The following is a 15,233-nucleotide window of genomic DNA, read 5'->3' as shown; positions in this document are numbered from 1 at the left end:
AAGTGTTTGATAAAATTCCCCTGTGAAAGAAATGCTGAATTCTACTATAATTTATTATTTTCATGTTGCTGTTAATAATAATAACTCATAATTGGAAATTTGGAATTGTTTAAATGTAATCTAATCGTATTATATATTTTAGGGAAGGGGATGTTATGTATTATTGGTGGACGGTGATGATGACATACTTGTATTGTTTTAATTAATGCTGAGCTTGGTGTTGGTGACGGGTTTGAAATGATTAAATTTATGTATCTTTTGTTGATAATTAGAGGATAAGGTTGTTTATTTTGGTAGTAGAATGTATGTTCATATAATGATTAGCAAAAATTAGCGCTTTTGATCAATCTCAAATATAAACTTCTACTCCGTACTTTCTTCTATAGAATTAGTGTTGGAATGTTGATTATGTTCATAATATTGAGGACCATTGGTTGAAAAATGCTGTTTGTAGATTTTCCGATGCTATTTTATATTTTTGGTGCTTAGTGTTGTGTGCAATTTATGTTCTTATTAGGGATAAAGTCTTGCTTAAATGCTGTTAGACAGCAGCTTCTTTAATCCCTAAGTCGAGATATAGCCATTTCAAGTACGAGGTAGAACCAATCAGTGGCAGTTGTATCTCAGTTCTGCTCCCTCTTGTAAGTGAATACCATATGACTCGACTAAAATATACTTGTTTGAGAGGGATCTTTAATTTATATAGATTTTGGAGCTATAGTAAGTTATATTGTCTATATCTCTGTCTATTATAGAAAGGGACTTTGTTCCTTGGTGAAATTGATTGACACCTTGTTTTTAGTATCAAAATCTGCTTCCATATAGATGTTAGCTTAGAGTATTTATATACCAAGCCACAGCATGTCAGGGATAAAAGTCAGGAAAGCTTTCCTGATCTCTTCTCTTTAGGTTTTCGACTCTTCTAGGAATTAAATGGTTTCTTTGCATTGCTACTCATAGTCCAGATCGGGATATCGGAATGAACATAAGGTCAAGACTAACAATCATTATGATGTAGGTACCTCCCGATGATCAATATACTACTGCTTCTAACTAGCAAACCATAGGCATGTTCTGTTTAGAAGCTTTAAGCGCTTAATAAATAAGGTTAATTAATCTCTTATTCTCACTAACTGTCCCAAAGTATAATAGAAGCTATCAAGTCTTGCAGATGCTAGTGAATGTTTAATGTTTAATTTCATTTATTACTTTCTTTGGGTCCTTTATGTTTGACAAACAAGCTCTTACACCATTGACCTGTTTCTGTGCTTAAGTCTATCAAACCTGAGATATAACACTAGAAAGAATTGGATTGATCAGGTTTTGAATACAAGGGGAATGTAAAACTTTTTTGACTTAGAATCTTTTAGTTGATGCTAAAACTTTTTGCTGTTGAATATAATTATAGCTTTCCATAAAGACTTTTTGTTGATTTGAAAGCTGATTTGTCTGTTTCAGTATTAGTGAGTAATGAAATTTTGTAAACACTCGGCAAAATCTGGGGAGAACTGTTTCAAATTTGAATTAGTAGGAGTGAGAAAACTCTTGAAGCAATGTTGAGATATGTTGCATTATGAAGAATTTGCAATGATATACTGATATGGATAATTGTGATTACGAAGGATTGAGGTTTTAAAGTGATAAAATATAGTCAAAGAATAAGCATATCTTACATGTTTTCTTTGATTGTCTTGCCAATTCACCATATGACCATTTTTTTTTTTTGAAAAATTATGATCAAGTCCAATTCAACTTTTGGCATCTTATGGTTAAAATTGCATCATCTACTGACCTTGGTCTGGCCTGGGAGAGTGGGAGATCAAGCCTGGCAACTTTTTGTCGAGATATAGCTTTTTGATCTTCTAGACTTCCAATGATCTGGTACTTTTAACTGATTATGATATTTTTGCTGTTACGGTGTTACCTCAACCATCTCATTGGCTATTTAGGTTACATGAACCAAGATTTCATCTATTGTTGGTAGCACTATTGTCTTGGAGATGAGCTTAGAAGACCGTGGAGTTCATGGCTATACTTAAAGGTAAGATTCTGCTCACACATAAAATCTTTCCTTCCATATTTGTTTAGTCTGAATGAGCCATAACGGCCCACAAGGGTATTGACTTATCATACATAGGCCCTTCGTCTTTGCCACTAGGTCAAGACCTTATTGGTTACTTCTGTATTAATTAAAGGCGATTCTTGTGAGTTTTCCTCTTCAGACAATATTTTTAACTTCTAGAATGACTCTATGTTACGTAGATATTGATGTAGAGCATGGAAATCAGGTAGTGGCCATTAGCATACTATTGACTCAATTGTTATGGATAGTGAGTGAATATTTGGATTCTTGGCATGATTAGCAATTTAGCATTCAGCAGCTACTATGAACTGATGGAGGCATAGCATAACTTTTGTATATAGTTACTGAAAGGACGTCTGGGTCCCATACGTTTATTGGGATTTTTTTTCCTAAGCTACACAAACGTTGTACCAAGGATGACCCATGAGGAAAGAGGGAAGGGGAGGGGGGTAAGAAATTAAGAACATTTTAGTTCTACCTTGAAGTGAAATTTCGTAGCTTGTACTAAGTGCATGAGAAACTTCGTTATGTATTGAGTAAATTGTTTGATTAGAAAAATATTCTGATTAGAAAAATATTCTAATGACCAGTTTTACTCCGAAACCTGAATTATTGTGGGCTTATAAGCTAAATTATTTTATGAGCTGCAAGTGGCTGGAACATGGAACTTATAAGGCTTAAAAGTCCCATCCTAGCTTCCACTGTCACTTCATTCTCACAAACAGATAATTTTTCTTTATTTTATGATCATGTATCAGTGAAGTGTGAAGGTTTTCTTAAGGTGATAAATGAGGATGTCCATCGGAGAGCCATGCTGCCAGTGGGCTCCTCCACTGACCTTTTGGTATCTTGCTCTGTAAATATAACAAGTCCACTAATATCTTTATTTTTTTTACTTTACATGTCAAAATTTTCCAACTGTGGACTCATTCCAGCAATAACTCTCATCATTGGAAGCATTTTAGTCAAATGTACAAGTATATAATGTGTTTCAATTAGTAGGTGTTCATTGCAGTCCCCCTTCTTCCCGTTTTTGGTTAATAATGTTAACAACTTGGCAAGGAATGTCCTTATCCGAATATTGAATGAAGAATCTAGCAAATATCTGCGGATGTATGCATGATTTTGGTTTAAAATGGGGTTGTCAAGTTACACAAATACGATAACATGCCTAAGTAAAATTTGCGAGCTTTATTATGATTTGGGACTGCAATTTGTTTGAGTTTGTCAAACATTTGAAATTCACTCTTCTGATATTTCAGACCGAATAATTGGAGCTGAGTTCAGGTCATACCTAAAATTACGGTACATATTTCTGGATAATTAGTGAAGCTTTACCTGATCTGGAGTTATATAGCTGCCAAATGCATTTTCAATTTCATATTACTATGAATATGCAGAATAACAATCTCTTGAATTATGGGTTCATTTAAGTGATTTAACTATCTGAATATCTGATTCTCTGTTACTGATTTGCTAGTTAACCCATGATGAATTACAGACAAGTGGAATCATTCTTCGCAAGATGGTCTAAGTCCTCAATTGTTATGACTTTGAAAGCAAAGCATTAAACAAGTTAGATTTTTAGGCGGAAACATAAAGTTAATAAGCAAGAACCATTCTATTGAAGGCTATTTGAAGTATTGCTTGCAGAGGATGTCTTTCTATGAGAACACTCAAGGTAACATATAAACTCCTAAAAGACGATTTTTGCTCTGAGAAGTTTTATGCATGATGAACTGTTAGCTTAGTGAATTACGCAGTATGATAATGACTTTGCAATATGATTTTTTTTTTTTTTTTTTTTTTGAAGAAAACTTTGCAATATAATCATCAATTCAATATGCATAACTAAGAGGTTTTTATCAAATCCAGCTGGCATTGCTTGGGGTTAGATGTTGAAGTAAATTCAATCATAAATTTAGTTTGTGGCTGTCATCAATTGTGGGAAAGTATTGCATTGTCAAGGTTGGTTAGGTAATGTTTTATTTTCTAATCAATGCCGGATGATTGAAATTGGAAATTAAATATCCGTAGCCAGGTAGATGAGGTGGGGATATGATGATTACTCCGTACTAAAGTAGAAAATATCAATAAAGAATTCTTGTTGTGAAGTTGCCACATGCTATTTCTCACAACGCACCAATTCATCCTTTATCGAGGATTGTGTGCCATTACAACACTAACAACAGATATTAATACAAATAAAAATATCCATATCTGATTCAGCTTATACAAGAATTTCTTATGTATACCCTTTATTTACTAAATAAAGTAAAACCAGATCATAATATGCCCAATAAAAAAAGAAAACAAAACAAAACTAGTTCTATTAGAATTTGAGGACCAAAAAAAAGGTTCAATATCTCTGTGTACATTCCACCTACAGGTATGCGGGGTATTATTGTATCAAGTCTATTAACATCATCTACACTTCTCGTATCAGCCTTAAAGAAATAAAAAATCTCATCCCAAAGAATAAATGAAGGTATAATTTAACTAACAAAATAATAGTGAAAAGAAATATAAAAAATAAATAAAAATCCCTTGTTTTGAAAATAAATAAACAAATACGGAGTACTAACTTCATTTGGATTATGGGTAGCCCCTGGGATCAGGATCGGCCTGAATCTGATCCCAGTGGTGAAGGACCAGTACCATGATTTCGCTTGATTGAATTCATCTTGTCAAGTGTCAATTTGGCTCTGAATCTAGCAATAAAATCATCAGCTTTTGTATCTACATCTGGACTTGGACAAAACACATTGCTAGGTTGTTTATTGCTTGGGGAACTGTCATCATCTTCTGATGCTGAATAACCACTGCGTGGACTGTTATTGTTGCTCTCTATCTTAACATAATCGCCCTGTGTGACATATCTCCATGCTGAAATCTTGAATGGCGGTGGAGGAGGAGGTGGCGGTATTGGGATCAGTGGTGACTCACTGCCATTACCAATGTCTTTATCTATGCTGCTGAAGCTATCTGTTTTAGCTGGTGGTAATGTTCTTCTGGTTGTTGATGGTGTAGTTTTAGTCTTAGGTGATGGTCTAGCAGAATTAAGGTTCTGATATTTTTGTTGCAGTGGTCTAGCAGGTGGTGGGGGTGCAGGAGGGGGGACTGAAGTGGAATGTACTTGCCTCTTTGTCTTTCCTTTTTTAGAGAAAATATTGTGGAACATGGAAGGATGTGATGGAGGCGGTGGAGGTGGGGGTGGTGGAGGAGATGGTGGGGGGAATTCAGGAGTGGACTTTGAACGATGAATTGATGTCTTTGGAGGTTGGATGATTTCTGTTAGGTTCTCATAACTTCTCCTTGCCTGCTTCCTTTTCCTTCTTGGAAGACGATTGAGGGTCCTAATCACAATCCCTTTCTTTTTCTCTCTTATTATATCTTCAGAGAATTGGCCTATTGGTCTCATTGGTGGTGGTGGTGGTGGTGGTGGGGGTGGGGGTGGAGGTGGTTGTTCTGGAATTTGAACCTTTGATTTAATTCTCCTATTTGTTAGGCTGTTCCTCCTATCTTCTTGCTTCTTTACAGCTGAAATTGTTGAATAAGTTCGTGGGGGTGGTGGAGGTGGCGGTGGTGGCGGTGATGGAGGTGGCCAGAAGTAATTGTTTGGTGATATTGGCGAGGGTGGTGACATTGGTTGCCATCGGTATGTGGTTCGTGAGGGTGGTGGAGGTGGGGGCGGAGGCGGTGAGGGTGGTGGCCAAAAGTCATTGGTTGGTGACAATTGCTGCCGTCGAATTGCAGTTCGTGAGGGAGGTGGAGGTGGGGGCGGAGGCGGTGATGGTGGTGGCCAAAAGTCATTGCATGGTGAGGGTGGTGACAATGGTTGCGGTAGAAATGCTGGTGATGGCATTTGCTTTTCAACCTTTGCTTTGGGTTTCTTTTTTATTGAATTGTTGTGATTACTGTCATGCTTCTTTTTAGTTGATATTGATGAATGTGCTCGTAGAGGTGGTGGAGGTGGAGGAGGAGGTGGTGGTGATGGTGGCGGCCAGAAATATGAGGTTGGTGATGTTGGAGATAGCGGTGACATTGGTGGCGAAGGTGAAATAGGATGATGAACAGGATGTGGTGGATTTGATTCAGATTTGAGAACTTCTTGTTCATTACTTACATGAGTATCCATCTCAATATTTTTGGTGACATGTTGATCCTCATCAACCACTTGTTTGGATCTAACATTAACATTTTTTCTAGCAGTTGCTGATGGTGGCGGAGTTGGTGATGATGGTGTTATATCCTCTTTGGCACCACCTACAAATGTATCCACCTCAATGTTTTTAACATTAAACTCATCTTCATCCACCACTCCAAGAGATCTACTACGACTAATACGACTCTCAGATCTCGAAAACTGATGATTATATACATGAGTATCATCATATGATCGCCACCTATTCTCGCCCATCATCCATTGTCCCTCTTGGCGAAGATCCGGGTAAGAGCTGCTGTTCCTTCTTAACCTCCTCATAGTATCTGCATTACCAAAACTATTATGTGCCATCCTACTGTCTTGATATTCGTACCACCGGCGTGGAGTCGATGACTCTGCGGACTTACCAGATTCTTGTCTCATAGGACTGCTAACTGGTGTTTGATCATCATCTTTCCTTCCCAAGAACCCACAAACAATTGCAAACAAGACAAGTATCAGATTAAGTGAGCTCCAACTGCTCTTCACTAAGCTCGGATTAAAGACCGAGCGAGCAAGAGACAATACAGAAGGGATCACTATGGCTAAAAATACAACAGCTGCCGCCAGCAGAATCACAACCAGAACTCCAGTATTGAGGAATAAGCTCGCTGCCGGGTTGTGTCTGCGCCGATGCCGGTCTGCCTGACGGAGGGCAGCATTGCTCTGCATCCAAAAAGGAGGTGGGTCGTCTTCTGTTTGCTCCATGTATGTACTGTGGTTGAGTTTTTGCTTTCTAAGATCAAATGGTGCCTTTTAGGTGGTTGCAACTTTTTTTTTTTTTTTTGCTTTGTTCAGCTGCCTTTAGTCGTTTGTTTGTGCAACTTTAATGTTGGGTATGATTTTAAGGGGATAATTTATATGATTGTTTAAATAGATTGTGCTTGCTTGTGGACAATAATAGAGTATGCTGGAAATCATTTAAAAGACTATAATTTGATTTATATATATTATTAAATTGTTAACGGCTGCTGTGTTAACGTGGGCCTCCGAAGAATGAGAAACTTGTTGAGGACGCGTATTTTGTGTGCGAAACAACGCGTTTGATGGATAGTGTATTATATCCAGGTTGTTTTAACGCTAGTATAATTTTGTGATGTCTATTTTGCTGTCAATCAGCGCGTTTTAGCTCTTTGGGGGCATACTATTCAGTTTTGGTGTACAGTGTGTTGAAACATTAATAGTACGGAATACTTTGTACGTAGTATAACATTTTGACTTTTTACGATTGGTGGTGTATAATTGTATAAGTTTAAACATTAATATTTAATTATGCTTATACTATATATCAATAAGTAGAAATAAAGGTTGGTGCTTTGAAAATATAGAAGAAGATGAATTTTATACAATTGATACAAATAAGTGTTATGTGACTATAAGAAAGTAGGTTATTATTGCAAGAATTAGAATGTTGTTACTAAAAACAAAGGAAGTTCGAACTCCTTTAACGAGGAGTTTTGAAAAAATTGATCAGAAACATAATTGTGCATTTGTTTCTCCTTTACTAGATTAGAACTTCTATGATGATGACATCTAGTCACAATATTTTAATGATCTAGTCGCTATATTTGTTGCATTTGGCTGATTTTGGTGATTAGTTCAGCATGAACCTATTGTGGTCACTAAATTTGGTTAATGGGTCAAGCCTCAAGTAAAGGTGGATGCAGGGGTCAGGGTTGAGCTAGGTCATCTCTTAACATTTTAAACAAGTCAACTCAAAACGGTTTGTGGATTGATAGTAGGTCTTCTAGTGGGATTAGGACATAATCACATAAATGAGCAAGGAAATTAAAAACAGATACAAAAAGAGACAAAAGTGAGCACATGTAAATACGAAATTATACCGTTCAATAAAGGTCATGTTCATCGAAAACTTTGTTCTATTAAAACCTTAATTTGACCCTTTTCATTCATCCATTGATTCACATGTCCAATAACTAGCCAACCAGGAAAAATTGTCACCCATAGATTATTGGGTCACCCAAGAACAATTGTATGTTGTCAAACTTTTCTTCCTATTTCATTTTTTAAAGTACATTTTATCAACATCTCTTTCTTGCAAAGAAAAATGATACTCCGTAGTATTGTCGTTATTAGTTTGATGTTAGAAGGGATCCATTGTACCATTTTCACACTATCTTGTTTGTATTTCTCCTTTGAAGTCTACTGTACAGTTAGGACTTACCTCAATCACTTTGCTTTTAGACGCAATTTCTCATAATAGTCCAAATTAACAAGATGCCGAATCACTATCGACATTCTTTTTTTTTTCTTTTTTTGACAAGATCATTATCGATATTCTTGGTAATAGTTGTGTTAAGGAAAAATTTGAAGCTATAAACCTAAGGAAACCTAATCCATGTGCATTGCAGCTCAAATCTATTTGACTTGTGAGAGCTATCATCATCAAACCCAACCTTACACTACGGAGGAGGAAAAAAATCTCGATTACTTGACATCAGAAGCAGGAAGAAAAAAAAAAAAAAAAAAAAAAGAAACAACGTAAAACTCGTAAATAAAATGTACAGAAAATTTGATGCTTATTTATAGGTTTTTTTTTTTTTTTTTTTTTTTTTTTTTTTTTTTTTTTTTGACAAGACGATGCTTATTCATAGTTATAAAGGTTATAATTAACAAAAGTTTTACATTGTGTTAACTCATATGACACCATTCAATCTAAAACGTACATTACTAATCATCACACTATTAATAAAAAGCGAAATATGCTAACTTTTATGTTGAATATGTGATTTTCACAGAAGACATACATACAAGAACCACCTTTATGTCGATTATTGCCATAAACTATCATATAATTGATTTCTTATACTCGACATACCTTGACTTATATATTTGTACAGACTAATTATTAAAAAGCAGTGACAAAGAAATGGGCAAAAGATTATTAGATAAGCAAAACTACTGCGTAAGATTATGCCTCTAATCTTTCTTAAAGTCATAGTCAATGATTTTTCATTGCTTGTTGATATAAATCTTGAAATATAATGAGTTTAATGGCAATTGACAAATATTTGGAGAGCATAAAACCTTTGATTAGGACAGATTCAAGTCATATTCTTTGATTCCTTAATATGATTTTCCGTATTATTTCATTATATATGTTGTACGCATATAATACGGAGTATATATTTGCTTTTACCCCAAGGAATAAATATTCTATTACAAATTAAATATACAAGGCATCTATAATTGACTATTTCCTATAGTTGATTGTAAGATCAATCTACAATAATTATCATAAATTTAAAAGTCATGAAGTCTTCATGTTGATAGTATTTTATTTGGTTTTCTTTCCTTTGAGTTTGGTTGGAATTTGAAAAAACAAGTTCATGCAAATTGTGTAATAGCCTCCTTTTTTTGTGCTCCTTTTCAGCCAAGATTTATATGATAACGTGGGAAGATGACTATCAAATATCTTCATGTTTTTTTTTTTTTTTGAAGAAAAATATCTTCATGTTTTTGTTATTGCTTTATTATTATTTTTTAATATTTTGTTTATACATCATGGATATTAAATTATTGAAGGATAATAATAGTATCATCCTTTTGATCGACCCTTCACATCCATATGTGATTTATGTTCTCAAGATCTCATGATCACATTTTTTAAGTTGAGATTTACACGATCAAACATGTATAGAACATGCCATAGAGTACTTACATACTCATAATATATACGAAGTATATGGCTTTTAATTATTTGTTCGACTATAGCAAGAGTCTGTATCTAAATTCATGACCACTTATAACAACACTTGGTGAAGACGAGTTTTGAACTAATTTTGACAATCCCTTTTCAGTTTGAGAAACATAATATGAAATAATGAAGTAAAAGTTTATCTCAAACATTCTATAGATGAACCCTAAACTAAATTAGCGAAATACTTCAAATGTTGTGAATTAATGATTATTTATTGTCATCGAGATATATGATTAACACATGAAAATTTTGAGCTAATTAACTTTTTTGGAAAATCAAGCAGATTGCCATCAATTGATCACTTTTTCATGGATTATCACTTTGTACGTAACTATGAATTACGGCGGAGTACTCGTACTATTTTAGTTCAATGCTTGACTTTTCTAAAGCTCTATTCTCATCTCATTATTTCAATAATTCGATTTAAGATTCTAAAAAAATTCAAAAAATAAACTTGATTGGATGACATGAAATAATCATAAGCTTCATTACTAGGTGTTTAATTTTTCTTTTCGAACTAACAATTACTTCGTATTATTTATGTAGTACGACTGTACGAGTACTTCATAATTATCATTTTTATTTCTTTAAATAAAAAAAAGGTTGACTACTGAGTATGGCTCACCGCCGCACACCATGCAATTATATAAGCATACTGAAATACGTTAAAAGTTAATTATGCATTTTTAACATGTGTTTATATATTAGTAGGTGAACAACAGCTAATGAATACACATGTAAGGGTCAGGTCAGTTCAGTTAATCAGAATAGGCCCTAAGATTATGACGTGTGAAGTTGTGTCTTTGTGACAATGAAAATCTTAATTGCAGAACTACCAATTTCAGAATTACAAATACGAAGTATGTGCTATCACGAATAGAGTTTCAACTAAAAATGAGTTAATTTGGCTAATTTAGAGAAGTTGACTATGTAAAAAAATTGTTTTAAACTTTTGATAAAAGAGCTTTTTCAAAAGGCTGATATTAGCTCAGCAATACTCCGTATAAACCATGAAGCCATCATAACTAGTACAGTAATCTTTCAATTTTCAATCACTGAAACAACTTTTACCTTATATAGTTGGTATGCCAACTGAGATTATAAAACACAAAAATAAAATGTCGTTGATCGCTCATCTAGCCCCGGTTTGATTATCACATGTTGTAAAAGGCGCTGTCAAATAACAAACCTCTGGAAGGAATTAAGGTTTGTTTGGAAAGTGAAAGAATAGCAGGAGCCATTATTACATCTACCCTCTTCTCCTCTTCCTTAGTGTTGGGAACTTAAGAGGAGTAGGAAGGGTAGCAACAGTCACCTTATTTCTTCTGGCAAACTTACAGCCCAAATTCTCAAAATAAGGTCTTAGACTTAAAGCAGACATCTTCAGATCCTTGGCAATATCTGTAAAATCAGTCTGAAACTCATCAACAAATAAGGTGAGAACCAGCACATAGCTGATGAGGGAGCCTATTTTGTCATCCGAGAGCCTGTTTTTCTCTTTATTAATAAACATTTTGTCGAACTTCTGTGCCAAAATGCTTGGAAGATAAACGTGATGCTTAGAAGATTTTCCACCACCACCAGCAGAATACCGATTCTTGATGTTTATCAGATGAGAAATATATGACAGGATGCCAGCAAGCCTTCTCTGCTCTGCTTCATCCTACAGAATCAAGAGTAGAAATAACATACATAAATGACTATGTACCTATGGGGAAAACATATAGGTTAACGAATGGTATTGAGATCAATGACCACAGTATTGGGCAATGGAATCTTGACAGAACATGAGAACAACATTTGGCCAATGAAGTCTGGACGAAAATGCACAAAAAGCCACAGAACTGCCCCCAAAACACTAGCCATGATCATGTACTTTGCCAGATTTTGCTATATTAATACACAACAAACCCAAAGAAGCATATACCCTGTTTACTACATTTTGCCGTGCTAGATTAACAACATAGCCCAAGTTCACAATCATTTGCTCCTTTGTCTCAAACCCAACAAACTCACATAGAGCAACCAACTTACTCCACCCCTCCCTAAAGACACACAAAAAAATAAAGGCTAGCTTTACAATATGCCCGCAGAACAGCTTGAAAAGTGCAATTAAGCTCACCTAACTCCCTTTATTTTTCCTTAACTACCTTCTGCTATTGTTTTATTTCAAGCAAAAAGAATCACTTATCAATAACAATTTATTTCCAACACACAAATCTCTTACAGCAAGATGTAGATGCTGCCTTGATTATTACTAATAGCTCCTATAATATCAAAACTTATAAATTGTGTATGATGACATGTAACATTTACATGGCATCTCAGGGGAAAACGTCAAACATCCAAGACAGCATAAAAACAATCAATGTGTCCAAAGATGGCATTTATCAGCCTACAGCTATGTTCTTTTCCCATACAAAATCTTATATTATTTATTTATAGGAAAAGAAGTTCAAATAAGTTTTAACAAGGGTAGCCAATTTTAATTTACAACTGCATCAAGTTCAAATAAGTGAATTTCAGGTGAAAATAAAAGTCTATCTTTAAACAACTCACCTTGTTTAATTCCACTTTGTAACATCGATTGCAGACAAAACTTGGGTAAACATCTGGTTTTATCTCCTGCCCAGATTGCAACCGCTCCAAAATGTCTCCCACATAATCCCATTCTCCTTTGAGAATAATTTTATCAAGCAGATAAGCCTTCTCTGGTGTTGTAGCAGAGAGATCGTGTGGGGGAAGATTGTTGTCAGTGTCCAAACTGGAACTTTCAATTGCTGTCTTGTCTATAGGAGTTGCCTCTAAAATTTGGTTAATCTCAGGCATGACATCAGGATCTTCCTTTTGACTTAACCGCATAGCTTCCTTGTCCTGCAAGAGAGACAACTAATCAATAATTTGTCCGAATTAAATCTGATCCAGACTATACAAGTGTTCTATACTGTATTATATACAGTTTAATACATGTAAAGTTGTGAGCACTAGTTTTGGAAATTTCTGATTCTCTTATTAATAATCTGGATAGCTAAACATAACTTTATTAAACTTGACAGATGTTTATATTTGACGAATCCGTAAGAAAATTTTCATCAAAAATTAGCATTTCATCACTTGATGAGTTAACAATTTGGTCCTTGGCTCAAATGGTACATGTGTACATCAAGATGCCCCATAACTTCATCAAACATGAATTGGATTAAAAATTAATAGAACAATCAACAGATTTATCACATAACATAACGCAAAAAAACAAAGGATGTTGATCTAGATATCTCATCATCAGTAAAGAAGGAGCAGAGCCAAGAACAAAAGTTCCCTACATTGTATCCCATCACATGCCTTTGGTTCCTAAGATCCTAACACCAAAGATGAGTATCAGCACATAATTAAATATCATAGTGGAAGAATACAAACCTTCTTTATTGCGCCCTTGGTACCATAACGGTCTGTAAGTTTATGCCGTTTGAGTCTTCTATCTTCAGCATCGTCAATCTTGGCTGGAGTTTCTGGTTCCGTTTCAGATGCACATGATGCTCTAGCTAATGGTTGTAGCCTGAATACCTGACATTGTCAACAACAAGGTCCATGTAAGGAAAGCAAGTCAAGCTCAAATAGGTGTCTACATCAAAACAATGCCGAGATCGTAAACTGAGAAACAAATGGAGGGTTTATAATTGCAGTATACGATCCCGACAAAACTTCACTTTACTAACAACAGCCCAAATGACAGGGAATTCTGCCTTATGAAGACAACCCACTTTAGGCAATGGAGCAGCTATTCCTCAAACTTTTTTTTCTTTTTTTCTTTTTTTTTTTTTTTTTAAACAAGGATTTGCATATCTATATAGCAGGCAATGTCGTTAATGAATTCTTAAACGCATAGCTATACCAGCTGATGAAAAAATGACACAATTAACGAAACGATTAAACATAAAAAAACTTCAATTTCCCAACTTTCTTCCTTGAATGATCACACATTCACACAAGCACAAATCACTTCCAATTTCGTGGGAATCAAACAAAAACAACAGCCAAGCTGCAATCTTCTTCTTAACTAGCTAAACCAACAAATAAAATTCAACATTTCTTGTTGAAAGCAATTAACATAATCAAATACCAAATATCACAATTAAACTCAAGCAAAATTTACTTCAAATAAACCCGTAAAATGCCAATTAGATTATTCAACCGTACCCGGGATCAAAACCCGAGCACATCACCGCCTTTGTGGCTCTCTCTACACCAGAATTAAGCAAACAATAAGCTTGAAAAACAAAAATTGAATAAAGTGAATGAAATTATACCCTATTAGCATTAATGGGGGCCAATCTGAAAGTCTGAGAACGTTTATCAACAACCGCAAGAGCATAACTATTCATCCTACCAACAGCAGCTTCACCAAAATGACTATTACCAACATAATCAACTTTAGACCCAATTGGTTTCACAACAAGTTCAACTCTTCTAAGCCTTTTTTGGTCCCTGAAAAACCCTAATTTGCTTGATTCTGGGTTTTTAGGGTTTATGGGGTCGAACCCAGAAGGGTAATACCCCAACATTGGTGCATTTTTCTCTTGTTGTTCCTTCAACATTTGAACTTGGGTATCAAATTGGATTGATTTCCTCTTTTTTTTCTTGGAATTGTGTGATTTAGGGGGTGTTATTGCTTCCATGTTTGATTTTGGCAAAGAGGGTTAGTGGGGTTGATTGGTTGAAACAGAGAGAAATTATACGAGAGGGTTTTGGGGATTGAACTGGGGTTTTTCTGTGATAAACCCTACAATAATGGAGAATCGGAGAGAGAAGAAGAAGGGAAAGTAATATTGGGCTATTTGCTTGATATTTTTGATTGTGGGCTCGAACCAAATTTTAAGACGAGGCCAAAAAAGATGATCGTTGTACTTCCCCGATTTACTTTTTTTTTTTTTATTTTTTTTTTTGAGAAAGTAAGAAGAAATAAATATTAAAAAGCTCTCCTTTACATTTACTTGCAACACGCTTTAGCACGTATTTTTAAAGAGATATGGAGTAGTATTTTGCTAAGTAAATGAACAAATTTATTGACAAAATTTTATTACCCATAAAAAGAAAGTAATAAGTGCTTCAATTTAAATTTTATTTTCATCAATAGAGGATATATATAATAAGTGCAAAGACGGATCTAGGGGGTGGCCAGCCTAGGCCACGGCCTCCCTATGATCCAAAAATTGTAAAAGAAGTTT

The 15,233-nt window shown here is 34.9% G+C and overlaps 1 protein-coding gene across 1 annotated transcript; it reads right to left on the bottom strand.

Annotated features, from left to right (window-relative positions):
- Window positions 1-10,969: 10,969 nt before the first annotated feature.
- Window positions 10,970-14,842, bottom strand: LOC145617972 (uncharacterized). The gene is made up of 4 exons (XM_081672748.1): window positions 14,316-14,842; window positions 13,426-13,572; window positions 12,568-12,882; window positions 10,970-11,671 (listed from the first exon to the last, which is right to left on the bottom strand). The coding sequence occupies exons 1-4, from the start codon at window positions 14,682-14,684 to the stop codon at window positions 11,258-11,260; spliced, it is 1,245 nt and encodes a 414-aa protein (XP_081528874.1). The 5' UTR covers window positions 14,685-14,842; the 3' UTR covers window positions 10,970-11,257.
- Window positions 14,843-15,233: the final 391 nt, after the last annotated feature.

The sequence above is a fragment of the Chenopodium album genome, chromosome 26 (assembly GCF_948465745.1).
Source record: "Chenopodium album chromosome 26, dcCheAlbu1.1, whole genome shotgun sequence".
Taxonomy (NCBI): Eukaryota; Viridiplantae; Streptophyta; class Magnoliopsida; order Caryophyllales; family Amaranthaceae; genus Chenopodium; species Chenopodium album.
Note: the sequence above shows the minus strand (reverse complement) of the source record. Positions and strands in the feature narration are given on the sequence as shown.

Bases quoted from the DNA above. Each gene is read 5' to 3' on its own strand.
- LOC145617972 (XM_081672748.1), bottom strand. From the start codon at position 14,684: ATGGAAGCAATAACACCCCCTAAATCACACAATTCCAAGAAAAAAAAG. The intron at 13,573-14,315 runs GTATAATTTCAT...TGACAATGTCAG, and splicing joins CCCCCATTAATGCTAATAGG to GTATTCAGGCTACAACCATT. The intron at 11,672-12,567 runs GTGAGTTGTTTA...TTGATTCTGTAG, and splicing joins ACAAAGTGGAATTAAACAAG to GATGAAGCAGAGCAGAGAAG.